The following is a 27,921-nucleotide window of genomic DNA, read 5'->3' as shown; positions in this document are numbered from 1 at the left end:
TCTGACAGCTGCAAGAAGGAAGGACCTGTGATAGCGCTCCTTCACACACTTTGGGTGGAGCAGCCTGTCACTGAAGGAGCTCTCCAGTGCTGAGATGGTGTCCTGCATGGGGTGTGAGTCGTTCCTCATCATGGATGACAGCTTAGCCATCATCCTCCTCTCTCCCACCACCTCCACTGTGTCGAGGGGGCATCCCAGGACAGAGCTGGCCTTCCTGATCACTCCGTCCAGTCTCTTCCTGTCCGCAGCCGAGATGCTGCTGCCCCATATCAAATATGTCTTGCTAAACTTTAGGGAAATGTGTATAAAATGATGCAAAAGACTTTACTCAGTGTAAACAGTTTACACTGTGTCAGTATGGTATTGTCAGGCAGTGTAAGATTACTCTTTACAGGTCAAACTTTAATTATACTAAAACAATGATTAATCAATAATTCCCCTCCTCCGCCCATCAGGACATTTATGGAGCTGTGCGGTCCCAACATGAGTGAGAGTGGAGGCTCTCTCTGCCAGATGAAGCACCTCCCCTGCCACAATGTCCCCCTGTGTCGCCTGCAGGCCGTTGGACACCACATGCTCAACCTCCCCCACCAGCCGTGGGTCAACCACCCATCCCCGGCTATCGCCTCCAGCCCGGCCGTGGCCCTTCGCCATAGGGTAAATGGAGCCATGGCGGCCAGCTGCAGCAATCCGGAGTGTGCGGTCTCCAGACTGGGAGAGGAGGCAGCACTGGCCCGAGGCGTCTCCACAGGGAAGGTGTTGGTGACAGGAGGAGGGGGATACTTTGGGTTCAGGCTGGGGAGAGAACTGGCCAGTCAGGGGATGTCGGTGGTCCTTTTGGACATGAACAAGCCGCCCTGTGATATCCCTGACGGAGCGATCTTCCATCAGGTATGGCACAGTGTAGAGAGACCTGTGTATTAGCTTGAAATCCAATTTTCCCTGCATTTTACCCATTTAAATGACATATGTATGTCTGTTGTGATGTGAGCCAGTTAAACAAGTGAAATGCTCTTATTTTGTCCTCCTTGCTTTTGAAATCTGGGATGTGCTACCCTATCACATTTTTTATGAAGTGCAACCTCCTTTACCAAAATATGGTTTATAATCAAGTTTTGTCACAACATATACAGTATATTTGATACAAATTAATTTTTTGGGGGGGTTAAAAAGTCTCCGTAAAATGTCCCCTGAACTTAATTTAGACCCTGGTCCCTGCGGTCGAAACTCAAAGAGTTCCTCAAAAGGTTTCTAGTGCTGGAGGAAAGTTCCTGCAGTCAAAGTTTTGACTTGTGCAAATAAACTAAACCAACTATAAACTCATTCAATGTGTGTCTGGCATCTTGCAGTAAATAACATTCCTGCTTGCAGATGTTTTACTTCTAGCTTTGGTTTGGGTTACATTACATGAAACACACAGAATCAGTTTTTCTAATAACTTCACACTGCTCCGTGTTGAAAATCAGCTCTAGTATTTCCTTGCTTCAGCCAGCGTCAGAGTGCCTCTGTGGTTAGTCTGGCTGGAAATAGACACAGGTGAGTGATCTGCCTCAGAGCACCAGCTGCTGACTGGTTCAGAGAAGATGGAGACATGATTCAGGTTTCACCTGCAGGCCTCGTAGCACACTTACCTTAATTACAACTGTCCTTTCATGGGAGAGATATTGACTCACACCTAATACTCTGTCGCTGAACCTGCAAAGCTCCCAGTGAGTTGTCCACTGATTGCAGGGTTGGCAGTCCACATGTTGAAGTGTCCTTGGGCAAGACACCAAATTGCCAACATGTTGCATGGTAGCATGCTGCCATTGGTGTGAGTGTGTGAATGGGTGAATGAGAGGCATCATTTACACAGTATGTGCAAGTGATGATAACATATAAAGATAACATATTGATTAATTGCTTTCTTACAGAGTGACATCCGGGACTATTCTTCCCTCTATAAGGTGTGTGAAGGGATCGACTGTATATTCCACACAGCGTCTTACGGCATGTCTGGACCAGAACAGGTGACTTACCTCATCTCTTCTCTTTAGCATCTTTTGACCACTTAAAGCTGGGGTAGGCAATATATTTTTGGCATCATTCGTCATAAAATCCATAATAATAATAACCTTTCAGCATATTGTAATTTTAATTGCTCTGAGAGAAAACCAGACTTGTGCACCTCCTCATGGCTCTGTTTTCAGGCTTTAAAAAATCTAGCTCGTGACGTGAGACTTGGACCAATCACAGGTCATTTCAGAGAGAGGGCGTTCCTATTGGCTGCTCTACAAATGCAGATGTGCGTGCACGTCTCTTCGATGAAAGCCTGAATCAACGGTGGAATATCCTGCAGGAAAAGTTGCTATTCTAGCATTGGCAACAATTGCCTTTACTGCAAAGCAACTTAAAAAAGGAAGACGGACAATATCCGCCGATATTGTAGCTCGCTAGGGCCTCGAATCACAGTGTGTCATCTCAAAGGGCTTTACAGACCCACACGTTTTCAAAGAAAACAGGACGGTAATTATCATAGAATTGCCGCTATACTGTATAACGACTCACAAGATCACAATGATGTTCGAGATATTGTTTGAAATGAATTTCTAATACTCGTACAGGTTACCTTTATGAAGTGTGTGCATGTGTCTGTGCTCGTCTGGTGGGAGGGGCTTAGCACAGAGAGGGTAAAGCTGCAGGATGTGAACTGTATTTTCAAATTCTGGCATTTTCTTTTTTTACTTTTTAGATGTAAGCTGCTTACAGCAGAGAAAATAAAGACACAGGAGGTGGAAAAAAAGGGTTGTATTATCTTCATTGTTATTCTTTCTGTCTGCCAGCTGAGGAAAGAGCAGGTGGAGTCAGTCAATGTTGGAGGAACCAATAATGTTATAAATGGTAAGGATCCATGCAAATATTTTATTTGTCATAGTTCCACATACACTGTGAGGAATACATTTCTTGATTTCTGACTATGATTTGAAATCTGTAGATGCATATAAATAATGGTAAAAGGGCACTTTACATTCTTAATTGTGATGTGAACATTAATTGGTCTATTGTGTTTTTTTAATTAAATGATAAATAATAAATACAATTACTGTAGCAAAGCTTAATTTGATATTTTGAAGCCAGAAAAAAAGCTTATTTTCACCCCCTCATAAAACATCCTGGTAATCTCTGATGTAATGATGTGTGTGATCTGCTCTCGTTCAGTGTGTAAGGAGAGGAGCATCCCCAGGCTGGTGTACACCAGTACCATCAATGTGGTGTTTGCTGGGAAACCAATCGAGGAGGGAGATGAGGCCTCAGTGCCGTATGTGCCCCACGACGTAGTGAGTAAAAAAAAGAATAAATAAAAATAAAAATATACTGTATATTTATTGCAATGGTGGAATGTAACTAAGTACATTTACTCAAGTCCTTTACACAAGTGCAATTTTGACTTACTTGTACTTCACTTGAGTGTTTCCATTTCATGCTACTTTTATGTTACTTTATGCATTTATATTATACTATTGACTTTATTATATATATTTTTTTTACTTAACTTTTTACTTTTGTCAGTTGGAAATATTGTACTTGTTACTCCACTACATGTAATAAATAAATGCATATAATATATATATATATATATATATGTATATAATATACTGTATATAATGTATATAAATAAATATAAACTAATACATGATGATGTTTTATTATAGTAGACTGTAATCTACCAAATAATCAGTTGAAATCAGTCCCACCTTTGCCAGCTGCAACATTAAAGTGATATACATATAATGCATCATGTAGCCTATAATCCAATAATATAATGTACATTATTCTGAAATGGGTTTTTCTGCATAATGAGCATTTTTGCTTTTGATACTTTGAGTACATCTTTATGCTAATACTTTTCCTTAAAGGGATAGTTTGGATGTTTTGAAGTGGGGTTGTAGGAGCTACTTATCCATAGTCAGTGTATTACCTACAGTAGACGACGGTCACACCCCCCACTTTAAGGACTTTTACTTTTGTAAGTAAAAGATCTGAGTAGCCTACTTCTTCCATATCAACTGATATGTTACCCATACATTTTGTCCCATCCATCGATGTATCACCAAAACTTAGAACCCAACAAAAGACCAAAAAGTGTAAAGGTCCTATACATTTGCCAACAACAATAATACATTTTTAACATGTTTCTTTCTGTTGCAGCACATCGACCACTACAGCAGAACTAAAGCGATTGCAGAGCGGATGGTCCTCTCTGCCAACGGATGCTCCCTGAAAGGTGTGAAACGATCAGTGTGGGCAGCTTAATCACAGTATTTCATGAAAAGAGTGCAATCAGAGGAGATTGCAACCGAAGATTCTGGTTTGTGTGTAAAAATGTTTGTGTGAAAGAGATACACTGAAGCACTGAATGGTTGCCATGGAAACTCAGTCATCCAATACAACAGCAGTGACACCTGTTTTAATTTAGAGTTGGACAGGACAGTGCCGGTCTGTAGTGCAGCAGTCACGTGACTATTTTACTATTTCCTAATACATTTTAATGAGTTTCGAGTTCCTCTACGTTCTTTACATTAACAGATGTGAAGCGTCCCATTTCCTCCTTCAGAGTAACCCGACACCCCATCAGTGGCCATCACCTTATAAATTCAATTAAGCTTAGAGCTACGAGCTGCCTCATTGTATACTGCAGGTTAAAGGTCATGTATCTGCTACAGGAGGATGTGGCTTACGTTAGATTTTCATTTAAATAAATGTCTGTTAAAGGACCAGTGTGTAGCATTTCGGGGGATCTATTGACAGAAATGGAATACAATTTTAATAAATATGTTTTGTTAAGTGTGTAATCACCTGAAAATAAGAATCATTGTGTTTTCGTTACCTTAAAATGAGCCGTTTATATCTACATAGGTAGCGGGTCCTTTTCAGGAAGTCCACCATGTTGCACCGCCATCTTTCTACAGAGAACAGCTTGGGCCGGAGTCGATAACATTACTCGATCCAGTCACCACCACTCTCTCTCTCTTGCTTCACCACTCACTTCCCACGTACACACACTCTACGCACTGGCTCTGCTCCAAATGACATACAACAAAGGTCACTCTTGTTAAAGAGATTTTAATCTCAATGGGACTTTTACCTGGTTAAATAAAAGATATATACACACACACACATATAAATATATATATATACAGTATATATACATGTACTGCATATGTATATGATACACAATGGAAAAGGAGAAATAACAGCATCAGTGAGGATGCCTTTTTTTGCTAAAAATATGAGTGCACTCCTAATTACGTACCATCATGTTTAAAATAAAACACATCCATGCATATATTCAGTGAAGGTTTGAATCCTCTCTTGTGAAGGTGGAGGTCTGCTTCGGACCTGCGTCCTGCGTCCCTGTGGCATCTACGGACCGGAGGAGAGGAGACACCTCCACAGAGTGATGGTGAGAGACTCACACATACATAAAACATATCGCCATATGATAAAAATTCATTTCTTTTTGTGTTGGCACTGGAAAAAAATATACATCTTGCAGTATGTGAAGTCTCCCTGGCAGAAAGTGTTTCTGCCCGAAGAGTTTACATTAGTGATCGAGCTCTCCAGGCATCCAGTACAGTCTGCTGAAGGGCTCCATGTGGTTGGTTATGTTCTGGGATTACTGTCGGCCAAGTGGCCAAGGCGGTGGACTTTTTATTAGGGCTGATTCGATTGATAAAAAAAACACAATTGTTTTCAACATCAATCGATTAAAATATTTAATCGCAAATTAATCGCACATTTTTTATCTGTTCAAAATATACCTTAAAGGGAGATTTGTCAAGTATTTAATGGCAAATATGTTGCTTTATGCAAATGTATGTATATATTTATTATTGGAAATCAATTAACAACACAAAACAATTACAAATATTGTCCAGAAACCCTCACAGGTACTGCATTTAGCATAAAAAAATATGCTCAAATCATAACATGGCAAACTGCAGCCCAACAGGCAACAACAGCTGTCAGTGTGTCAGTGTGCTGACTTGACTATGGCTTGCCCCAAACTGCATGTGAATATCATAAAGTGGGCATGTCTGTAAAGGGGAGACTCGTGGGTACCCATGGAACCCATTTACATTTACATATCTTGAGGTCAGAGGTCAAGGGACCCCTTTGAAAATGGCAATGCCAGTTTTTCCTCGCCAAAATTTAGTGTAAGTTTGGAGCGTTATTTAACCTCCTTCATGGCCAGCTAGTATGACATGGTTGGTACCGATGGATTCATCAGGTTTATTAGTTTCATATGATGCCATGTTGACGAATTTGCGTTAACGAGTTATTATCTCATTAACTTTGACAGCCCTAATATACACATTTGCATAAAGCAGCACATTTGTCCACTCCCATGTTGATAAGAGTATTAAATACTTGACAAAATCTCCCTTTAAGGTACATTTGAACAGATAAAAAATGTGATTAATTTGCGATTAATTGCGATTAAATATTTGAATCGATTGACAGCCCTGGTTGCAACACTTTCGGTTACTACAAACTTCCATATAAAAATGAAAATACAGTTGGAAGAATGTTGGAAAATAAAGTCTAAACAATGTCTAAAAAAAATTTAAAAAGTCTGAAAACAAGTTTGAAAAATGTTGGAAAAAAAGTCGGAGGAATACTGAAAAAAAAGTCTAAAAAAAAAGTTTGAAAGATTTTGAAAAAAAAAGTTTGAAAAAAGTTGGAAAATAAAGTCTAAACAATGTCTAAACATTTTTTAAAAAGTCTGAAAAAAGTTGGAAAAATGTTGGAAAAAGAAGTCTAAAAAAAAGTTGGAAAAATGTGGAAAAAAGTTGGAAAATAAAGTCTAAACAATGTTTGAAAAAAAAAAAAAAGTCTGAATAAATGTTGGGAAACAAAAGTCTGGAAAAAAAGTTGGAAAAATGTTGGAAAATAAAGTCTAAACAATGTTTGAAAAAAAAAAAAGTCTGAAAAATGTTGGGAAAAAAAAGTTGAAAAATTTTTGGAAAATAAAGTCTAAACAATGTCTAAAAAAAATTTAAAAAGTCTGAAAAAGTTGGAAAAAAAAAAAAATGTCTGAAAAAAAGTCTGAAAAATGTTGGAAAAAAAAGACTGAAAAAATGTCCGAAAAAAAAAGTCTGAAAAAAAGTCTGAAAAATGTCTGAAAAAAATGTCTAAAAAATGTTTGAAAAAAAAGTTGGAAAAAAGTTGGAAAATAAAGTCTAAACAATGTCTAAAAAAAATGTAAAAAGTCTGAAAAAAGTTGGAAAAATGTTGGAAAAAGAAGTCTAAAAAAAAGTTGGAAAAATGTGGAAAAAAGTTGGAAAATAAAGTCTAAACAATGTTTGAAAAAAAAAAAAAAAGTCTGAATAAATGTTGGGAAACAAAAGTCTGGAAAAAAAGTTGGAAAAATGTTGGAAAATAAAGTCTAAACAATGTTTGAAAAAAAAAAAAGTCTGAAAAATGTTGGGAAAAAAAAGTTGAAAAAATTTTGGAAAATAAAGTCTAAACAATGTCTAAAAAAAATGTAAAAAGTCTGAAAAAGTTGGAAAAAAAAAAAAATGTCTGAAAAAAAGTCTGAAAAATGTTGGAAAAAAAAGACTGAAAAAATGTCCGAAAAAAAAAGTCTGAAAAAAAGTCTGAAAAATGTCTGAAAAAAATGTCTAAAAAATGTTTGAAAAAAAAGTTGGAAAAAAGTTGGAAAATAAAGTCTAAACAATGTCTAAAAAAAATGTAAAAAGTCTGAAAAAAGTTGGAAAAATGTTGGAAAAAGAAGTCTAAAAAAAAGTTGGAAAAATGTGGAAAAAAGTTGGAAAATAAAGTCTAAACAATGTTTGAAAAAAAAAAAAAAAGTCTGAATAAATGTTGGGAAACAAAAGTCTGGAAAAAAAGTTGGAAAAATGTTGGAAAATAAAGTCTAAACAATGTTTGAAAAAAAAAAAAAAGTCTGAAAAATGTTGGGAAAAAGAAGTTGAAAAAATGTTGGAAAATAAAGTCTAAACAATGTCTAAAAAAATGTTTAAAAGTCTGAAAAAGTTGGGGAAAAAAAAAAAAATGTCTGAAAAAAAGCTTGAAAAATGTTGGAAAAAAAGTCAGAAAAATACTGAAAAAAATGTCTAAAAAAAAGTTTGAAAGATTTTGGAAAATAAAGTCTGAAAAATGTTGGAAAATAAAGTCTGAAAAAAGTTGGGAAAAAAAGTATCGAAAATGTCTGAAAGAAAATTTGAAAAATGTTGGAAAAAAAGTCACAAAAATACTGAAAGAAATGTTTAAAAAAAAAGTTTGAAAGATTTTGGAAAAAAAAGTCTGAAAAATGTTGGAAAATAAAGTCTAAGCAATGTCTGAAAAAGGTAAAAAAAAAAAAAAAAAGTCTGAAAAATAAAGTTTGGAAAATGTTGGAAAAAAAATCTAAAGAATGTTGGAAAAAAAAAGTCTGAAAAAATGTCAGGAAAAAAAAAGTCTGAAAAAAAAAGTCGAAAAAAAAGTCTGGAAAAAAAGTCTGAAAAAAAAAGTTTGAAAAATGTTCCTTAGGTTTTTTCTAGTTTCATATGATGAGCTTAGCTTCAGCTAGCGTTGAGCTTCCTTCCTGATGACATCACGCACGTCGTGAAAGACAACCAGCGATGATTGGTCAGGAGCCGACGTGTAGTCTGTCAAGTCTCTCGGAAAAATCACGACATGAATTTATAACTTTCATAATGCCTAATCTGACACAATGAACCAGGCATTCGTTTTGTAAAAGGAAGTGGTATAACATTAACCACAAAACAATGTCCCTCATATCTCTCTCTCTCTCTCTCTCTCTCTCTCTCTCTCTCTCTCTCTCAGATGAATGTGGAGCGCAGGTTGTTCAGTTTCAGGTTCGGTGACCCCCGGGCCAGGATGAACTGGGTGCATGTAGATAACCTGGTGCTGGCCCACACGCTGGCAGCCGAGGCTCTCGAACTGCAGAAGAGCTGTGTCGCTGTGAGTCAGACAAACTGAAAACATGCAACAAACCTCCAAACTTTACTTTTTTGGTGTCTGTAACTGATTTATGACTTGAATATTATATTATTATATGATTAGTCCATCTAGTCGTGCTATAGTCAAATTTTCAGTTCTTCACATCACTAACTAAGACAAAATATAGGACACAGTCAAGTGTGTGTACACTATGTTAGTGCTAGCTAGTATTATTACTTGTATAGTTTAAATCAGTCATTCCCAAACACTGGGTCGGGATCCACAGCCGGGTGACAGGAGATTTTATGAGCGTTGCCAAATCAATTTGCAGAATTTCTTCCATAGTCTTGTATTCAACATTTATATCTGCAGTACACCTTTGAGCCACATGAAGGAGCCTGTTCGTTTTGTTGTTGAATGAATAGGTTAAATAAAGATAATGTACAGTGTCTCCATTGTTTTCTGTTCTTTTGCAGAGTGGTCAGGCCTATTTCATCAATGATGGAGTTTCAGTCAACCTGTTTGAGTGGTTGACACCTTTGGTGAGTTAAATGATAAGGAAGGTGGGTGATATTCTATATTTTTGTAATTGTCAACAAATCTCATGACAACACCACAACCAACAATTAATTGATCCTACTAACGAGTATTGTCTGTATATAACGAACATGTAGTTTATTTTCATTAAATCCCGCATCACATCCCACACCGTCCTGCTGCTGTAAACACTCACAGGCTCCAAATGTGTATTAATCCACAGCTGAAAATAGTCCCCAGCAAATGCACTATTGACCTCTGTTTGTGTAACGCTTGCTAAAAACTACATTACCCAGCTGTTTTAGGAAATTACTGAGCCTTTTTAAAAAAAATGAAATTATATATTTATGACCCGTTTTTAAAGATTTATATCCACGTATGAGAATGAATTGGCTTGAGGCTGAGTGCTACAAACTGGGTAGGGAAATTAGAAAGTTGTTAGTTTTCACTGGATTTGTTGACACCAAGAAAAATAAGAATAAATCCTGCCTTATCCTTTAAACTTTCAAGGATATTTACAGTTTAAGAGTTACCTCTCTTTTTTTCATGTTACCATTGCAGTTTGAAAAGCTGGGCTACAGCAGACCGTTGATAAACTTGCCTGTTTCACTCGTCTATTCAGCAGGTAGCTCATCTCTCTTTCTCTAAAGTTTGTACACCTTTTAGATATCCCTTATATTGGCAAGTTGTTACACTAACTGTCTGTTGTATATTTTCTCCTATTTTCAGCCATCCTGGTGGAATATGTGCATGTCGTTCTGAGACCTGTGATGGGAGTGCCTCTCCTCTTTACCAGAAGTGAGGTAATTATTCTTCTTTCTGCCTCTTCTGGCTCTTTTAAATCTTTAATTTTTTTCTCTCAGACTTCACTCAGCTTCCTCAATAAGCTCTTTTAGCCGTCTGATTTGAATGAACTAGGTGTGAGGTGCATTCTGGATAATGTTTATAGTGTTGAAAGACACAACTCTGTGTAGCTGTGTGTGAACACACGCATGCATTCGTACCTCCCTAACTGAAAGTACTAGTGGAGTTGACTCCAGAGAAGTGAAGAAGAGTTTGGTTGTAACGTTAGTATCAAAGAGTATAGAAGCAAAGAGACGAAACTCCAGTTTTTTGACAACAGCCGCTGCCGCCATTTTGGACTGAAAACGCTTATTATATTTATAATATGTTATCGTTCAACACAGGCCAGAATATGACAATAGAAGAGAACTTATTTTGTTTTACTCTCGAACGGCAGTTGTAAGGCAGACGTTTTACTGGTGTCCAGTAGTCACTTTCAATGGAAAGATCGATTGACTTTCACTTCTTGGCAATATACAGTATGTTCTTTGTTAGTATATCCAGCATCCAGCAGCAAAAGTGAACTATAGTCAATGAGCCGCGGCCTGTAAAGGCCCCTCTGTGAAGGGACAACTTGAGTCTGCAGAGCCCTGAAGCCCCGCCCTTGCTGCTACACAGAGCGATATCGCTTGTGTATTCAAAGTTTATTAATACGGAACGTATCGCGTGTCCAAACACCAATTTCGACAATGCAGGTCCTTGGGTCCCCGAGCTGGGAGGGAGACTGGGTTGATCAGAACGGGCCGAATGCTTGACCTGTGGTGTTTCTCAAGAACCGCTCATACAAACAACTTCACACTCGACACTGCGCTTCCTTGGGTCCTGAGCAATACACCTGCCATGACATAGTTGCATCACACACCCAAGTCGCGTGTCCAAATTGCACCAAATTCGACAAAGCACTCCCTTACTTAAATACCCACAGACAGGGATTCCTTGCTCTATAGTTAGAATAGAAGCGTCTCGTTTCGTGTTGGAGATAGGTTACCTGCCCTCTCATTAGTAGATTCTTGTTTAAGTCTCACCCACAACCGTGAAGACAGACGTCATTAGGGCGGGTATTTTCTTACCCCCCTCCCTCGTCTGATGCTATCTCTTGTGCATAAATTATGGAAAACCAAAGTGAGCCTTTAATGAATTCAAAATATTTACAAATAACAAATCCCAAAGTTCTCATAGTCACTGGAAACACTATCTGTTGGTCTGTAGCACTATTACAAAATAGCAAGAATTATAATGTATCATAATGAGCAGTAATCCTGCCTTGGGGGAACCTCTACGATGCATCTTAAGGAGCCTCCATGGCGGCCTGGAAGGTCCTCATGAATGTGTGATGAGACAGAAACCAAAGCTGAGCCTGTGGGCCTGCACCTGGAGCTCACTCTGTCACACAGCTGCCGACCCGGGGATCGATGATTGCCCCGTGAATAAAACATAAACTGCTGTGGGCCAGAACAGGAAGTTCAAAATGAAGTCTGCAGGAAGTGACCTCAGTACAGTGGCTGTAGCTATGGTGAGTGGAGTTGGACAGCATCTTGGCTGAGATCAAATGATCCTTCCAACTCCCAGGTTAAGCCATCGCGTGACACGCAGAGGTGTTTTTTTCCTCTCGCACATCGATTTCAGGTCTGGAAACACATGGAGGAAGATGCAGTTTCTAACGTCAAATCAACTACAATTGAAACACAGCAGAGAGCTGCATCAAGGTTCAGTAACCAGTCTGTGTAGCCAAAGCCTGATTTGCCCAGTGGGCATCTCCAGGGTCTGAAAAGTGAAGCCAATGCTGAAGTGCCTTAAACTTGCATCACTCATTCACCTTCCTGCTGCTTTAAATGCTTACCAGAGCTCCTCTAATACTTTTATATTAATCCGCAGCTGAAAATAGTTCCCTGTTTACACCTGTTTAAGTAGTGTTTGCCAAAACTACTGTTTTTAAAGATTTATGTCTTCAATAAGAATGAAAGACCTTGAACGTGAGTACCACCCTATATCACTACCACATCAGCAACATCACAAACTATATACTTTGTCCTGAGTTCAGTACGATAATAGTGAATTACTTTTTAATGCTGATTCATCTCAAGTGGGGGAAAACTGAAGGTGGTAAAAAAGTCCCAACTACCAGGGGGAGATAAATATAGTCAGGGTGACTGTCAGCTCAGACAGGATGAGCAGCACTCAGCAGTTTGTGGTTGCTGTGTGTCCAACAATGCTGATATACAGGTAGATCGATAACACAAACAACCGGGCGTGAGTCATACAGAGGAGAGCTTTTGTAAAAGCTGTTTGTGTGCTGATTGAAGCAGTTTGACGTCATGAGCGAAGGCTCGTGTGGGAGAATGAAAAGATGGGTTTTAGGGACTCTTCTTGCCTCACTGGTGTCTGTTTGTACTCACTATCACTGCACATGCAGACACCTTATCCCCGAGCGGTAAGAAGATGCAGTAACCGGAGGCATCCATCACTCTCAGGCTACCAGAATGTAAAACCAAGTCTGCCAAATAGAGGTTAATGGGAACCATTAGCCCGGCAGCATGACCTTTAACTTGGCCTGAACTTCTCTGCAGCAGCTTTAGGAGCTTCTACAGATGACTTCTGTCCTAATGAAACATTTGTACATTTAAGACGAGACACAAAAGGCAAAAACATTGTAAGATTTTGGGCTATTTTGCTTCCGTTACATGTCTTCTTTCAGAATCGTGGAAAGAAAACATCCAGCATACACATTTAGGTGTTTATTTTACTACAATTTACTATTTGCATCTGTAGATTTCTCCTAATTTCACCTAAAGTTAGCATTAGATAATGCCTCATTTGCATATTTAAACATTAGACTTCAGAAAACTTGTAATACAAAAAATAATTGTCTTAATGTAGGTAATCAACTGGGGAAGTTTTGTGGTGATATCTACTAGCTTTTTTTCACCCTATTCACCTGCATTGTCTTCAAAATGTATTTGTATGTATTTACAATACATATATTTAAAGGTTGTTTTCTCTGAGCCAGAAATCTCCACTTCAGCAGCAACACCAAACTTTCCAGTTTAATCCCTATCTATATTCTGCATGTTTTTACTGAGGGGTTTGTTCATATATCATTCATAGCCTGATTCATATAATCTTTTATTCCAAAAAATATGGCGAAAATTGATTTTTTTAATTGGTGTTGACAGTATTTTCTTATTTATGGAGTGATATAAGGAGATATAAAAAAATCGTCTGTAAAAACCTTTGACTTTAATATGTCAACAAAATGAAACACAAATGTTGAACCTGGCTTTATCCAGTGTTTCTGTTCTGGAAATGTAAGTAAATTAGCACATATTTAATATGTCTTAATGTAAGTAATCAACTGGGAAAGTTTCATGATGATATCTATTAGTTAACCCTATTCGGAGTCTGCAACCTGCGGCTCTTCAGCAGCGTGTGGCTCTATAGCTACTCTCCAGTGGCTCCCTGTGGATTTTTAAAAATGGAAATGAATGACTGTTTTGTTTACATTTTCATTTTTATTTATCATTGTTGTAGGTCTATGGTAAGACGGAGTATTAGGGCCACATTGAGGGAAAAAAAAAATCGGAGATTTCGAGAATAGAACTGTAATATTATGAGAATGAAGTCATAATATTATAAAGTAGTAATTTTACGTGTTATTTTCTTTTTTTCTCATAAAGTTATGACTTTATTCTCGTAATATTACGACCTTTTTTCTTGTTAAGTTATGACTTTATTCTTGTAATATTACGACTTTATTCTCGTAAAGTTATGGCTTTATTTTCGTAATATCAAAACTTTTTTTCGTAATATTGACTTTATTCTCGTAATATTACGACTTTTTTCTCGTAATATTATGACTTTATTTTGTAAATCTCAGATTATTATTCCCTCAATGTGACCCTAACACTCCGTAGTACATTTGCACTTGGGCCCTCACTGCATTAGACTTATATACTATACACTTAGACAATAAACTGCGTTACCTTCATCACAATGCTCAAATGTTTTGGCTCTTTTGATAGTAAAGGTTGCTGACCCCTGACCTGGGGTGTCTCCCTTTAACACAAATGTCTTCCAATACAGGTGAGAAGCATAGCTGTGAGCCACACCTTCAAGATCGACAAGGCCCGTCGAGAGCTGGGTTACTGTCCGAAGTCCTACAGCCTGGTGGACTCTGTGGAGCAGTACCTGAAATCCAGACGGCCTCGCTCCAGCTCGGCTCTCTTCAGCCTCTCCTGGACCTCCCAGCTGCCCCGACACCTCCTCCTCCTCTTCCTCCTCTTGCTGCTGGGCTTCAGCCTGCTGCTGCTGATGCTATCCAGCATAATTTGTCAGAACTAATCAATTTCACTAGAAAACGGATAGCAGCACAATAAGCTCATGTTTGTTAGGTAATTAAATGTTTGATTATGTATTCTATCCTCGCCACATGTGACTTGTTAATGAAATCCAGGAGCAAATGCAATCAAATATGCCCTAAAAATAAGTCAGGTTATGTAATAATTTCTTCAATCTTCTTGATGTGTGTCTGATTTCCTAATGATGAAACTACCAGGCTGCTGAAAAGTATAAACCTGAGTTGTGTGAATGTGATTTATTTCTTTACACTTTGAAGTTACTATGATTTCATTTAAAGGAAAAAAAATATATATAACTTTGTATTACAAATATTCAAATTCTGATTGTATTCAAAGCATGTTTCCAGGTTCTATTATAAAGATTTGTTGTGATTTAATTAGTAATTTTGTACACTTTTAAAAATAAAAGCATTAACAATGAATGCCTACAAAGAGTGCATTAATTTATAACTTCCCTTTTTCTTCTACTTAAATGAAAAGCATATTTTTTTAGTTGAAATTCCAGATCTATTAAACAAATTTACAGCCACACTTGAGGATTAAACTGGTGTTTTTGTGCACTTGCATGCTGCCACAAGAGTGCGCACTTGCACTACCAAAGATTTTCCCAGCTGTATGTGGTAATCTGTAGCAGCAAAATGAGACATAAAGGCGTCGTGTGTTCACGTAACTAACGTACTCAAGTGTCTGCTGACTCAATGTGTGCATTTATTAGGAGTTTAGTGATAAAATGCAACATAAGACTGGCAGCGGTGGGATTCGAACCCACGCCATCGAAATGACTGGAGCCTAAATCCAGCGCCTTAGACCACTCGGCCACGCTACCACTGCAAGACCTGGCAACAGTATAACTATAAATAATTATCTACAGCAAGTATCATTATTACTCTTTTTACATCAGAAATGCAGCATCACATTTAAACATATATATATATTTTTTTATTATATAGATTTATAGGCCAATTTGCTCCTTCCCAAGTACCCCAAACCTGTATTTTAATACTGTAAAGTGGGCTAGCACTGTTATTGTTGGTTACATTCCACCACTGTCTAATGCTTAGCAGTATTCATACATCATTTTGGATATAAAATATAACTTTGTAAATTATTAGAGAAAACTATGAGGTTGTGCACACTGTCAGAGAGAAAGAGGAACACGTGGAGGATTTAGATTTACCTTCAGGTCCAGATCTCTCAAGGAGAAGTATCGTTCTGAAATCTCGCGTTGTTTTGTGTTGGCAGCTCAGAAAGCCTAGCCTAGTTTTGTGTTATCCAAAGATTCAATGCCATGGTTGAATATTTAGATGATTTTGACAATGTGGACGAAAGTATTTGAATTCAATGGCTGCCCGTGTTCATTTGAGTCAGTGTATGAGGATGTAGAGCTCCTACAAATTAAAGAGTGGACGTGGAGAGAGACGTTGTGGCAAGGCCGTGAAGCTCTGGAGACTGGTGGTATAGTATAACAAGCAACTAGCAAAAGGTAAGAAAAACTGAAACCGCAAAAACAAGCACTTTTATTGGAGGTAAAGTTACACTGACGCTGCATTTGCCCTTGCAGCCGGCTACCCCCTGGTCTGAAAAGTGAAGCCAATGCTGAAGTGCCTTAAACTTGCATTCTCTCTAACAGCCTGCAGGGGGCGACTCCTCTGGTTGCTAAAAGAAGTCTGATTGTATAGAAGTCTATGAGAAAAAGAGCCTACTTCTCAATTTGATTTATTACCTCAGTAAACATTGTAAACATTAGTTTATGGTCTCAATCGCTAGTTTCAAGTCTTCTTCAATACAGCATGATGTTCATTTAGTAAATGATGGTCCAATTTAGAGTCAAATAGACCATAAAGCAGGTCTGTTTAACTCTTTCACAGTGTGTTTTCAGTTCATGAATGTTAATTATAACCTTTTTGGTCACCTAAAAATTAGGGATGGGTCATGATTTTTGATTTTTTCGAATAGCCGTTAATTTATATTTATTTATCCCTTGTATTAACCGTTACAGGCGCTGCCTGTTAGTAACATTACAACCGGTAAAACGCGTGTACAGGTGTGTGTGTGTGTTTGTGTGGTGCGCGCGCTCGCGCTGGGTTATGCAGTGATTTTTGAATAATAATCGACTAATTCCCAGTTATTTTCGAATAGTATTTTTGCTTGGAATGCACGTTCCTACTAAAACTGTCTTATTCAGCATTCGGTTGTACTTAGCTCCACCCTCTTGTGTCACTTCTGGTTGCAAAAAAACAAGATGGCCACGGCCAAAATGCCGAACTCGAGGCTTCAAAACGGCAGTCCACTTCTTATATACAGTCGATGGTTATTTAATCTTTCACTGCTGAATCTTTGTTTATGCCTGCCATGAGGGACAATGTCATTAATTTGACAGCTAACAGCTTTAGTTTCCTTGTTATTGTACATTTTTACTACATGTCTGGTCTAGCTCTTGACACAAACCTCTGCTGATTGCTATGCTAATGCTTTTGTAAGACTTCTGCTTGTACGCTTTTGGTCCTGCCAAGACCCTGTCCCAAGCTGGTATGCAATCCCCTTGTTTGGAGGTTTATTGGATTTGAAAGCACGGTAGGGAAAATCTCAGTTATGCAAAACCTAATTATGAAAAGAGACAAAGAGACCCATTAATTGTTTGCTGGACCACAGAGTCCGCTGGGGGACGGAGGTCTCAAAGAATGGTGAGTCCTCTGGGTCCTGCAGGAGAGAAAAGGCTTCACTGCTGTTGTGTGTTTTGACTGTTTTGCAGGGAGGACACGTTGAAACATCTCTGCACACACAAACTATGTAGTGAATGTTATCTCTCTCGCTACGGCGCCAACAATTCAGCTTTTAGATGCATGCACTGATGATGCCTGAATTGGTGTTTTAGACACAGTGAAAACTCAACAGGCTCTTGCATCAATGTTTTTAATAACTAGTTAGAACTTCACAGCTTCAAAACAGCATATTGCTAAATGCCATGGTATACTCAAGTGTATTTTAGTACATCAGAATTGTCCATTAATAATAATAAGCATCTTCTTTCACATGAGCATCACATGGAAAGTGAAAGTAAAATGACAACCTTGTAACACCAGTTATTGAAGTCTTTCCGTTGTTCACGGTAACCTGATCAACACAATTTCTGTTCTATATTAAGAGCAGGAAATGTCCAATTCAGAAGAAATATTCCGACAATTTGACGCAAAGGAAATTGTTTATAAACGAGGCAACATTTCTTTTGTTTTTTTCCATTTACCTCTGATTTTTTTTTCAATCACCTGTGCGAGACAGAATATTTACATCCACAAAATAAGCACCGCCGTGTACAATTACATTCACTTCCAGTCAGCTGACCAACCTGATCTGCATATTTAACAACAAAGAAAATAAATATAATTTAATCTTCAAAAAAAATAAATAAAAAGGAAAATGTGATTCAGTCATAAAAAGTGTAGAGCTGTTATGTGTCCTACTGCCGTAGAGACACTCGTCAGAAGCTGTGCAGACATGAAAACAGAAAGCACAGACTTGTATATTTTCCAGTGTCCACTGATATTTCTCTGGTGACTCTCCAATGACCCTCCCAACAACTATTGCCAACTTACCAAAACCAACTCACATTAGCCGTTAAGCTAATTATCATAACTCCTGAGGCTTTAGTTATGCATAGCTACAGTTTTTCATCCTATTACAACATTCCAACATTTCTGTTTACATAAATCATACATAACGGCCACATCTCCAACTTATATCAACACACAAACAATAATCCATCTGTGTGTTTCTCTCCCAAGCACCAGATGATCAAATGGTCATGGGGTTAACATTACATAATCACTGAATACTGCTGGAGTTGGACATAATACTGCACACTGAAATATACTTTTTATCAGTCGATGATCAGAGAGTATATATATTATTCTAACTATAAATATCTCCCCATACAATAACTCTTTACCATCTATAGTTTCTGTTTCTTTCAAATTTGTTGTTGAACAACTTCAAATCACACAGCTGCTTTATGCAACATGTTTTATAACACTTAATTTTGGACGGAAAAAAAAGGAACAGTGCTGACTAACAAAAGCAAAGCTGTGTCAATGACAGAAGATAAGAGGACTGTAGCCAGAGGTAGACTGATAGCGAATATAATCACAGGAAAATGTACTATGTATTTGCAGTATGACTGGACAGGATTACTTCTGTAGCCACTTATGCAAACCATTAATTTCCGTGCATATTACCGGGGTAAGGAGGATCTTAAAGTGTGCGATTTCATCTCATGAATGGATGGTTACGTGGCTGGATTATTTGGAAGAGAGAACGCCAAATTGGTAAATTAAAGTAACAGTGAATGATTTCTTTTCCTCCCTGTCTGCCTATCTCGTATTGTGGACAAAGACCTGATAGTGTTGCGTTATGTATTCGAGAGATAACTTTTAATCTGCTCCTCTACCTTGACTTTGTGTATGGAGCCTCCATGTAAAACAGTGATGTACGTCTGTGCAGCCATCGGTCACTATCAGAGCCCAGTTCTGCCGATAACGAATTGTAAAAACGTCCTATCGGCGCCGATTCATCGGTCTACCTCTATTTGCATCTGCACCCTCTGGATATTTTTTTTATAACAAAGCAACCTCCAAGTTTCTCCTTTGTCAAAAACTTTGACAGATAAAAACAAGTGCAAGTCCCATGATTATGAGTGATATAAATCATCTAGGAGAGTCCTGGGCGTCACTGTCCTTGACTGGACTTCTGTTGTCGCTGAGGTTCTCTTTGGTCTGTTGGATGCGGGTGAAGATCTCCTTGAAGAGAGCCTTGTACTCCGGCTGCTGGCCGTCCTCAAGAACCACCTTCAAATCGGAGAGAAGAACTGAGGACCGCCGGCGGCGGGTCCGGTTGATCGCAATGGAACTGTTGGGCGTCTGGATGGCTTTATGGCTGGGCCCGTCTGCCTGCTGGCACCGCTGCAGCAGCTCGTCATATTTCACCTAGACAACAAATGCATATTTTAGTGTATATTCTACATTACCAGTCGAGGAAAAGAAAAAAAATCTGATTGAAATTCTGCAACAAACCCTCTAATTGACTTTTTATCAAGCATAAATTGTACCAGACGTGCTACGAATACGCCACCTGCAGTGCGCTGTACTGTGCGTCCACCTCGTTGAGCAGAGAGATGCCCCTCTGCTTCACCGCCTCCGCTCGCCTTATACACAGCTGCTCGTGATCGCGGCGAATCTCGTCTGGGTTCATCAATCTCAAAACGCCGTCACTGTTACACCTCTGCCGGATGCGTCTTCTCTGCTCCTCCTCCTTCTCTACCGTCTCCTCCATCTCGTCCTGCCCCGGGCTGGGTCTTTCCTCTGAGGCAAAGAATATTGTATCAGGCACCAGCAGCTGCTCCGGTCTTCTGAAGCTGGTGAGAGTGAAAGGGACAAGGAGGGATAAGTATTTAGAGAAATTACACCTGTTAGAGGTCTGTATATCAAATGTTGAATCACCAATTTGAATCTAGTTTGTATATAAGTCAGGCCTACCTTTTGGCAAAGTCGGCGCGCCACAGAAGTCGCAGCTGCTCCACCTCGGCCTCCAGTTCCTTCTGCCTGACTCGGCAGCCGTCCAGCATGTCCAGTTGCTGCTCCAGGCCTCTGTTCTCCCTGGATGTCGACTCAGTCTCGCGCTCCGCAGCCTCCCTGCGGTTCCGCTCTACAGCTATCTGGCTCTGAAGGGTCTGGACGGAGCGCTGGAGAGCCGAGTTCTCCTCCTCCGGGTCTTGGCGTCTGTCTCGGCCGTAGAAAGAGCCCTGCGGCGACCAGAGTCCATCCGAGCGCAGACCATCATGGACCAGATGCCTGAACCAGGACATGGAAATCAAGTTTCAAGTTCAAGTTTCTTTATTATCATCATATGCACAACAGTTAAAACAAAGCAGTTGCTGGTTACAAAAAACAGTCGTGTTTGGTTTTAAAAAAAAGCAAAATAAAATGTAATAAAACAAAAAACAATGATCATTAATATGTATATAAAAAGGAAAATAACACAAGTAAAAGCAAAATGAGAAGACATAAAATAGTACACGTTTAAATATAGGGCTAAAATATGAAATAGGTAATGTAAATTTGTGGTAGACGGTATTTTAAGTGTATAAACTAAATGTAAACAGGAATGTAGTATGTATAAATGTCAATAAATGCACAAAACATGAATAGTTGCATTTAAACATATAAAAAGGTGTAGCCATGGGTATAATTTTCACTGGGGATGGGGGCATGCACTCCTCACTTTTCAAAATCCTATTAATTTCACCTCCTCGACTTGTTCTTCTTTTGTGGTAAACAAAAAACATTTAATCGATGCTTTCCATGCAGCAAAGGAGAGTTCTCTTTCTAATAAAGATGGAAATACAAGGTTATATTTATCATAAAGTGTCAGATTTCTATCAAGGAAACTAAACGTGAATACAGGGTTAATGCATTTATAGAGCAACAATTTAAACAGCATTTCAAATGTTCCTTCTACTCATAATGCTGTTTACTCGACCTCTGACTTCATAGTTTCCACTACTGAAATGAAACATACGCCCTTGGGTGCTGCCATGAAAAAATGTCAGTATACATAAACATAGACATAGACATAGTACTTTACCAAATTTTAGGGTAACACTTGTTTTGTTGACTCTCAAACAATAAGTTACACCTCCGCTCAGACAAGTGTCATGACGTAGCGAGCTACAACAACGGTTGTGTGTATGTATTAGTGCACTGCTGACAATGGTGGAGGATTAACCTACTGCTCATTTGGATTATGTCTAATGGAATACGTCTCGTCTGGCTCTGGATGACCTGTAGGTGTCCAGTCAGCACACAAGGGACTGAGATAGCAGTGCATTGTGGGTAAGAAATTATCAGATGACGGACGGGAGCTCTTACTATTCAGAAGAGCTACCCTTCACTTCTTTGGGTCTCATGTACAGAGTGCTGCAGGAATGAGTCCTAAAACCCAGAAATGAGTTAGCATTTTAGCACTTACGGTTCCCTTGCACTTGATCAACAAACACATGGCTTTCAACCAGGAGACCGCTGTTAGTGTCCCTTGCGTCCCGTTACAATCAGCTGTGATGGTTCGTGTCTCCTGTTCACAACGTTCAGTGTCATTTTCCCTGAACAAACGTAGTCGTATTAAGCCCAATCATGTAGTTTTTTCCTAAACCTAACTATAGTGGTTTTGTTGACTAATCCTAATGTGACGCCAAGGGGGCGGTATGTGACGAGTTGGGATGAGAATGTGTTGGAAGTACCTGTCATGGTGCAAATCATACAGCTCTTTGAGGCAGGACACACTCTGCGCTCCCAGGTGGCGTCGCTGCTCTGCCAGCTCTCTTTTGTTTCGCTCTGCCTGGGCGGTCTTCAGCTCGTCCACCTGAGTCTGCATGTCCTCCACGTAGGTCCGAAGCCCATCAATGGTCTCTGTTAGACTGTAGGGGAAAGATGAGAAACATTGAGAAAGATTGTGGCCCCCGAGGTTCTGCACTGAATCAAATATGTAATTATGCAAAATGTAATTTAAAAGCCAAATTCGCTGATAAGTGGTGGACGGACCTGTGGATCCTCTGCTGGGCCAGGCGGCCGTCCTGCACCAATCTCTGGTTGCCTTGCTCCAGATCCCTGGAGGCCACGTCCAGCTGCTCATACACTCTGGCGTGCTGGTCGTTCATCTGACGCAGCAGCTCCACCTGCTTGGTCATGTACTGGTGAACAAGAGAGGGACATCATAAAGATTTAGCTTCATTTTGTGTTTTTGAAGTTTGTTATACATGTGTATAAATCAATTAGTCTGCAAAGGTCAGATAAAACTGTTGTGTATTCACTATTTTCTCCAATGTGAGGATTTTCTCTGTTTTATATAATTGCAATCAGAATATTTGGGGTTTTGAGCTGTTGGACAGACAAAATAAGACATTTGAAGATGTTACTTTGGGCCCTAGAAAATTGTGTTGGACATTTAATTTTGAAGCTGAGCAGCAACAACAAGCCACACGTGAGGTTAATTAAAGGTGCTATTGATAACATTCAGCCACTAGATGTCTTATTCTCCCTCTCCCGTTCCATTACTTTCACTTCACAACAAGTCGTTGCCAGGCATTTGCCGTCAATCTCAGCCATTTATCCATTTTTTTCCACACCAACTGACGACCCAGAGATACCACATGATACCAACGTCGCTATACTATTGGCTCACAGGCCTTGTTAGAAATGGGAACCAAACTTCAGGTGTTTTCCACAGAGATAAACAAAACATTAATTTTGGACAGGCCCAAATTTTAAAAATCATTAATTCATAATCATAATATTTTTTACGGAAGAGCCATACTTTTATTTTGCAGGCTCTGTAGATGTAGTATTTAAAAAATAAATATTCATCTACATAAAAATGTCATCAATAAGACCTTTAAAATCTCCTTTAAACCGAACCGTAGAAAAGAGAGAGAGGAGGGAGCAAGTTTTACACACTTTTACATTTGTTTTTAAATCCCAGTGCCATTACATTTTATTACCAAACAGACAAAGACTTCCTTAGAAGCAAAGAGCTGCCGGTTAATGGCCTTTAAAAAGCTATCGTGAGCTGTACTGCATGGTGGCCACGGAATGTACTCATTATCAACAAAGATGTTTCTGCAATACCCCCTATCTTCTTCCAGCTAAATTACTTTTCTCTGGTAGAAATCGATGCAACCATTTCATCTAGTGCAGCAGCACAGACCTGTAACACACACACACACACACACACACACACACACACACACACACACACACACACAGCTTTGAGACCGTCATTAGCGTAGTGGGTAGGACCTGCATGAGGATGAGGGTCAGAGAGACGTACGGGGATTACCATATCAACCTCAATAACTCCTCCAGCCACAGGCCCTCTAACTGCCGTAAACAAATTAAGGCTCTTAACTTTGTTGGCCTGCTGAAATGCTGCATCCTCCAACTCAAATACATCATTCAGCACTGTCTGCTTATGCCAAAATTAAATGTTTTAGCTCCGAAACATGTAGCATAATTGTGTTTATTAATGGAAAGATCTTATATAAATAACAATGAGAATTAGAAATCAAGTTCATATCTTTGAAGAAAGATGGGAGAAATGTGTGTACAATGCCACGTGGTTGTTGTTTCTTTCTTTATTGGTATAATGTATCCTCTGACATGAATTTATCTGTCAGCTATATCCTATGAATTGATATCTATGTAATCAGTTATTATATTTATTTATTTTATTATCATTTTTTGTTCTCCTCAGTTTCGTTGATTATTTTATTTGATATTATTTGTGTTTTATTATATTTTGTGGTATGGTCTGTAACTATATAATATGTAAGCTTTACCTGAAAACTCATAAGTAAAGCAAAATATATGCTCTGCTCTATTAAGGTAGACTGACATATAGGGCTGCAACTTTAATTTCATTGTTGATTAATCTGTTGATTATTTTCTTGATTAATTGATTAGTTGTTTGCTCTGTAAAATGTCAGAAAATGGTGAAAATGTCAGATCAACTCACATAACAGCCGGAGAGTTTGATCTAGTATTGATTTAGAGAATATATGAGTAAGAAATAGCAAAAAAGCAAAACCTTAATTAAGTTACTTGAACAGTGTTTAAGTAAAAGGTGAAAGGTGGCAAATAAGCTGGTGAAAGTTTTTCTATATTTAGGTAGGTGGACATCCTGCCAAGACGCTGCACTGAAGGCTCACTAGGTCAGACTGGTCAGGATTAGCTTTTTACTCCATCCTATTTTTAAAGTTGAGAGAAATTCACAATGACAAGAGCTTTTCAGATCGCGCAACATGGACTTTTCTCAATGAATCCCCCCTTTTGAGGATATAAACCCAGGTTATGCATGGTGAAATGGATACACCTTGCTCACACACCGTCCTCACAGAGAGAGAGTTTAATGCTGCAGGAGCCTCAAGATCTCCCGATTAGTTCCTTCCTAACATTTATCACCTCTATCTCCTGCAGCTGCTCCTGGTTGGTGGAGTACATCTGCTGCAGGGCCTGCTCCAGCTCATGGTTCCTGTCCAGGAGGGTTTTCCCCAGCGCCGCTGCCAAGTGGAGGTCTGTCAAAACACAGGAAAACATGTAAACACAAGATACAAGACAGTTTCAATGCCCAAACACAGGCAACGGATAGAGCTAGATGTGTGTAAAGGGCACACACACACCTCATTGTCTCACACTATTAAGTAGCTGGCACTGGTGAATCAGGGAGGAATCTAAGGCATGCCTTGGGATCTCCGTGTGAACCGTTCTCCAACTCTTAAAGTCTGGATCTCGTCCAGCAACATTGTTGACTAGTCCTCTGAGCTTAAGTGAAGCATGCCTTATGTGGGACTGCTTTAATAACGATGCAATGAACAAAACTGTTAGTCTAAACCTGCAAACAGTAAATCAGTTTTATTCAGCTCCACTGTGGAATGCTACAGGAAGTCTTTCCTTCCTGCTGCCATCACTCTGCACAGCGAGCCGCCTCTGTATCGGGACTCTTATGCCCACGAAGATATTTGTCCTACAACTTGGACGGACTGCTCACGTGGTCATTTATTTGTACAATCATCAATTTGCTAATGATAGTAATTAATTAGGGATGCAACTAACAATTCTTTTCATTATTGATTAATCTGCCAATTATTTTTATATAAATATAGTAAAGAATGGCCAGCATAATTTGCCAGATGCCGAGGTGATGTATAATAATAATAATAATAATAATAATAATAATAATAATAATAATAATAATAATAATCTTTATTGTCCATAAATGTGAAAATGTGCCTCCAGCTTCACAGGTTGGTTAAAACACATCATAATAAATCACATTGTTTGGTACAGATCCCTGCAGGAATCACACTATAATCATTTTAATATGTTTTTCAATGAAAATGAGAATAATGATGTAAAAATGATAATTTCCTCTATTATTGCAAATCATATCACAAATGCAATATTAGTCAAATTAATTAGATATTTTTTTTAAATTGTGCAGTCCTAATGTTTTCCCTTGAAAGGTAGTTTTTTATTATTATGTTTGATTAATTGACTAATGATTGAAGTTCTATAATTGATCTGTTGTTAATTTCTTCCAATACTCTCCACTGTTCTCTCGCACTTTTCACACCTTCCAACCATCTGGTTCATCTCTTTATTATCTCATATCCCTGTATTGTAACACACCTCTACCTCTGAGTATATACACAATGCATATTAAACTTATAAATAATTATATTATGTATGCAAGCACAACACAGGACCTTGACATAGAGCACATATTAGAGAGTTATGTTCTCCTAGTTTTTTCCATTTGTGTGACTTACTTGCCTGTATCATGTGCATTAATAAAGTACTCCATCTACAGATATCTGTCTCTTTATCTCTTTGTGGTCTTGTCAGCAGCGTAAACATGCATGAGAAGCAAACAAATCAATGCAGGACCTGTGACAGCCTCAAGGCAACCCTGACATCAGCTTTTCACCCCATGACTGGTGTGATTCTGTATCACAAGTATTAAATCTCAATTCATCTCTGAGACAATTTGTTTGGGCTTATATCATCAGTCTTCAGTGCAGAGAAAACATATAATATATGTATGATCACATATATATGTATGATCACCAACTAATAGCTGATGATGTGGTAATAATATATAATATATGTGGTAATATTAATATATAATATATGTGGTAATAATATATAATATATGTGTTAATAATATATAATATATGTGGTAATAATATATGTGGTTATAATAATATATAATATATGTGGTAATAATAATATATAATATATGTGGTAATAATAATATATAATATATGTGGTTATAATAATATATGTAGTAATAATAATATATAATATATGTGGTAATAATAATATATAATATATGTGGTAATAATAATATATAATATATGATCACCAACTAATAGCTGATGATGTGATAATAACTCAGTTACATTATTCTGCTGTCTGTGTGTGTAACTGTCTATGGAGTAATAACAGACAGTTTAGGGTGCGACCCCAGCAGCTCTCTTACCGTGTTCCAGGTCCTGTGGGTCGTACCAAGCTTCTCCATTCTTGTCAAACTCTTCCTCCAAAATCACATCAGTTAACATCTTCAAGCCGCAGGATGAGAGAGTCTGATAGCTGCTCCACCTGACAGAAACCTGACACACAGGTGAGTCTGTGTGAGTGTGTGTGTGTTCAGCAGCTGGTCCTCCGTCCTCCACCGTGTGTGGAGAAGAGTAAACTGCATCCTCCCGGTGTGTGAGAGGCGTTTAAGTCTGTTGTCTGCAGCAACGTGGCAAGTTCACCCCAACATCCAGCAGGTGGCAGATTAAACTACAATATTTCGATTTTTTTAAATTTTTTTAAATCACTTCATTTTAACCAAATATTAAAATTAACTCTACTATTCACAACCTACGATTTAAATAAATTACAATTAAATATGTTTTAAACAAAGGTTTGTTGTCGTCACTTCCTGCTTGAAAGAAATGGATCTTTTTTTAATTTTATTAAACATATTCAAATTTACAAACAACATGGCTCATAGATCATTGCATTCAATAAAAGGACAAGGTGCATACAGAACAAGAACAAATAAAATATGTAAAATTATACATGATAATAATAATAAATTAAATTAAGGGCTATAAGAGCGGTATACCTGTAATTCATATTCTTCTATTATACTAAGAAGTTTCAATGCATTTTTGTTTTTCATGACTTTAAGGGCTTTTATGTAAGAAAGAAACTCAGAATGAAACACATTAAACCTAGGATCTATATCTGTCAACAATTTCTTCCTCACAAAAAATAAAAAAGCAGTGAAAACAATGAATGTATGCAATATCTTTAAAGTTTTTAAGTTAAATTATTGTCATATTCTCGCGTTGTCTTTTTTATTATCTATTTATTTATTTATTTTTATTGTGTTTTCTTAATTTTTTATTTTATGTTGGTTTTGTTTCATTTCTGTTGTCCATTTCTGTTTGGCACAGCTCTTTGTTTATGTTTTCACTATTTTTATTTTGTATGTACAATTTTTTATGTTTTCTGCAGTAACTATGGATACTGTAATTTTGAAATAATAATAATAATAAAAACAAAACTCTTCTGACCAATCAGATGATTGTTTGTTGTCTAGAAAGTTAATTTTTTTTTTTTTAAATATCTTGTTTTTAACCAAA

At 38.1% G+C, this 27,921-nt stretch overlaps 2 protein-coding genes and 1 non-coding gene across 4 annotated transcripts; 1 reads left to right on the top strand and 2 right to left on the bottom strand.

Annotated features, from left to right (window-relative positions):
- The first annotated feature begins 407 nt into the window (after window positions 1–407).
- sdr42e2 (short chain dehydrogenase/reductase family 42E, member 2) lies at window positions 408–15,103 on the top strand. The gene is made up of 11 exons (XM_074656724.1): window positions 408–891; window positions 1,914–2,009; window positions 2,823–2,880; window positions 3,199–3,317; window positions 4,189–4,264; window positions 5,361–5,443; window positions 8,830–8,967; window positions 9,423–9,488; window positions 10,045–10,108; window positions 10,213–10,286; window positions 14,407–15,103. Exons 1-11 carry the CDS (start codon window positions 463–465, stop codon window positions 14,662–14,664), a joined length of 1,461 nt encoding a protein of 486 aa, XP_074512825.1. The 5' UTR covers window positions 408–462; the 3' UTR covers window positions 14,665–15,103.
- A 322-nt stretch (window positions 15,104–15,425) lies between these two features.
- trnal-uag (transfer RNA leucine (anticodon UAG)) lies at window positions 15,426–15,507 on the bottom strand. The gene has a single exon. It is a non-coding gene; the product is annotated as a tRNA-Leu (tRNA).
- Window positions 15,508–17,578: 2,071 nt separating this feature from the next.
- cdr2a (cerebellar degeneration-related protein 2a) lies at window positions 17,579–27,150 on the bottom strand. Of its 2 annotated transcripts, XM_074656719.1 has the most exons (8): window positions 26,766–27,150; window positions 24,686–24,798; window positions 22,271–22,419; window positions 21,970–22,146; window positions 21,463–21,543; window positions 20,210–20,524; window positions 19,806–20,088; window positions 17,579–19,660 (listed from the first exon to the last, which is right to left on the bottom strand). In XM_074656719.1, the coding sequence occupies exons 1-8, from the start codon at window positions 26,842–26,844 to the stop codon at window positions 19,382–19,384; spliced, it is 1,476 nt and encodes a 491-aa protein (XP_074512820.1). In that variant the 5' UTR covers window positions 26,845–27,150; the 3' UTR covers window positions 17,579–19,381. The 2 variants fall into 2 exon arrangements, with proteins under 2 accessions (XP_074512820.1, XP_074512821.1); XM_074656720.1 differs by lacking the exon at window positions 21,463–21,543 and having other exon boundaries at window positions 26,766–27,148.
- Between the last annotated feature and the right edge of the window lie 771 nt (window positions 27,151–27,921).

This window comes from Sebastes fasciatus, chromosome 13 (assembly GCF_043250625.1).
Source record: "Sebastes fasciatus isolate fSebFas1 chromosome 13, fSebFas1.pri, whole genome shotgun sequence".
NCBI classification, from domain to species: domain Eukaryota; kingdom Metazoa; phylum Chordata; class Actinopteri; order Perciformes; family Sebastidae; genus Sebastes; species Sebastes fasciatus.
This window is presented reverse-complemented; position numbering and strand designations above follow the sequence as displayed.

Excerpts from the sequence above, each read along its gene's own strand:
- sdr42e2 (XM_074656724.1), top strand. The coding sequence starts at position 463 with ATGGAGCTGTGCGGTCCCAACATGAGTGAGAGTGGAGGCTCTCTCTGC. Across the intron at positions 892-1,913 it reads ACGGAGCGATCTTCCATCAG|AGTGACATCCGGGACTATTC; the intron begins GTATGGCACAGT and ends GCTTTCTTACAG. Across the intron at positions 10,287-14,406 it reads TCCTCTTTACCAGAAGTGAG|GTGAGAAGCATAGCTGTGAG; the intron begins GTAATTATTCTT and ends CTTCCAATACAG.
- cdr2a (XM_074656719.1), bottom strand. The coding sequence starts at position 26,844 with ATGTTAACTGATGTGATTTTGGAGGAAGAGTTTGACAAGAATGGAGAA. Across the intron at positions 21,544-21,969 it reads TATGATTTGCACCATGACAG|TCCCTTGTGTGCTGACTGGA; the intron begins GTACTTCCAACA and ends CTGCTATCTCAG. Across the intron at positions 20,089-20,209 it reads CGCGCCGACTTTGCCAAAAG|CTTCAGAAGACCGGAGCAGC; the intron begins GTAGGCCTGACT and ends CACTCTCACCAG.